Source organism: Austrofundulus limnaeus, unplaced genomic scaffold (genome assembly GCF_001266775.1).
Source record: "Austrofundulus limnaeus strain Quisiro unplaced genomic scaffold, Austrofundulus_limnaeus-1.0 Scaffold287, whole genome shotgun sequence".
NCBI classification, from domain to species: domain Eukaryota; kingdom Metazoa; phylum Chordata; class Actinopteri; order Cyprinodontiformes; family Rivulidae; genus Austrofundulus; species Austrofundulus limnaeus.
Window position 1 is genome coordinate 148,338 of NW_013952689.1, and position 1,952 is coordinate 150,289.

General features: G+C 36.1%; 1 protein-coding gene across 4 annotated transcripts in view; it reads right to left on the bottom strand.

Annotated features, from left to right (window-relative positions):
• The window catches only part of slc18b1 (solute carrier family 18 member B1), a gene marked incomplete in the record, with an annotated part of 28,273 nt that extends 26,504 nt beyond the window's left edge, over positions 1-1,769 (bottom strand). For 2 of the 4 annotated variants that reach the window (XM_014021320.1, XM_014021319.1), the window contains 2 exon segments: positions 1,355-1,500; positions 1,604-1,756. In XM_014021320.1, coding sequence (XP_013876774.1) covers positions 1,355-1,500; positions 1,604-1,634 — 177 coding nt within the window. 4 annotated transcript variants of the gene reach the window in all.
• Between the last annotated feature and the right edge of the window lie 183 nt (positions 1,770-1,952).

Here is a 1,952-nt window from a genome sequence, read left to right on the forward strand (position 1 = left end):
GGGGGGGGGGGGTACGGCTGCAGAGCAGGTTGGGAGCTGGTTGTTTGATGTTATTTATTGTTTTTCACATCCTACAGGCTCTGGCATGTTTAATAAGTTTGAAACAGAGGGTTTGAAAAAATCTGTAAAACTTGAAAAAATGCTTGAGATTGCTCTATACGTCTAGATACCTGCAAAATGATGTAAGATCCGTATAAATTACTGACAATCTGCACAACATGACGTGTACGGTTTTCATACTGCAGAGTTGTTTTTGTTTATGCTTTAACTCCACCAAAATTAAAAAAGCAGGAAATATGATTTCCTTGTCTTTAAATTTTTTCTGTGACTTTGTGTTGTTTTTATGTCTTTAGGATACAAACGTTTTTGATAATTGTGGTTATGAAACCACAGTCAACAAGTCATTTTTAGGCTTTCATCATTTCATAAACTCTGACAGAATGTGCAGACGGAGGGAGAACATAACTACAGTCAGAAGAAACATGTCAGCATTTTACAGTTTGATGTTGAGATGGTTACAAGTTTTATTATGACTTCCAGACACATAAAGAGTGAATGAAAAGCTTTTCATTAGAATCCCTGGACTTTAAGTGGACACACAAGTTTGACACAGAAAACTGGAGAGCAAATATACCCGACAGAGTTAATGTCCCAGGATATTTTGCTAACACACTGTTAGGGTTGGGCATAATCGTATCGTGTGCAATTAATCGTCAGAAAAACATTAATCGATTAGTTTTTGGCAGTTAATTAATACGATTAATGCCACCTGGCAGACTTGGTGTTCCTCTGATTCAAATATGACCAACATTAAAAAAAATTGTGTAATTTATTTATCTATCAACACAATTTAAAGTTTGATGTGTAGCCTGAAATCTGTAATTTTGACACAATTTGGAACAGATTTTTACGAAGAGCCAATTTTCTCCCTATAAACTGGTCATGTGACCAGGATACAAGGGTGTCCAGGGACTCCAGGGGATTCATCGTCAAATTAATCGTTATCGGCTAAATACCACAATTAATCGTGATTTATTTTTTTGCCAATATTGCCCAACCCTACACACTGTACTGGGATTTAACAGCCTGATTAAACATAAATATGCAGTTTAGGTAAAGATTTGGTTCTTTGAAGGATTTATGTTTTAACTATAAACCTTTATCATTGTGGTTTTTATTGTTTATTCATGTTCAATAATGACAGGATGGCACCTAACACAACTTTTATCATTATTATAAACTTTTACATTATGGAGCATTTTAATGGCACAGTTTGAATCACACTAAATACATTAAATACTATGAATACAAGTTGACCTTTTGACTTGAATGAAGTTTAAAACACTTAACTTACCTCATTGGGGAAGAATGGGCCTAATATGGAGTAACAGATCATTGAGCTGAAATTAACAGAAGCCATAGATATTAATGTAAGAATCTGGGTTTTACTCATTCCTCTTCTTGGACCGTCTGCTGCTGACTCTGATGAACCTCTGTTTTCTGACAAAAAGAGAACAGAAGTTTGTCCACTGCTCCCTGAAACACAATCACTTACTTTACTTCTTGTTAGCAGCTCAGGTGTGTCAGAGAAAAGCTTACTAACCTGTTAGCGGAGGACTAACATTTAAATCCATGTTTTATTTAAAGCTTAGATCCGGACACAGACAGCTGACGGTCAAATAAAGCAACAACTTCGGTTATCCGTCCTGCAGAAAGGCGAGGAACATTTCGAGCCTCCACAGCCGTCAGAGCCAATTCACCGCTTTCAAAATAAAAGTTCATACGCGCAACTTCCGGTTTGGGCTTCTGCGTTGTTGTAACTTTTGGGAGCGTTTATTTATTTACTGAATCATTTACTTCTGTAAATCAATTCAGGATACTTTGTGCTTTACTTAACTTTCCTGTTTTCTTTTTTATTTACTTTGCAACTTTTCTGTATGGAACACCAAAGT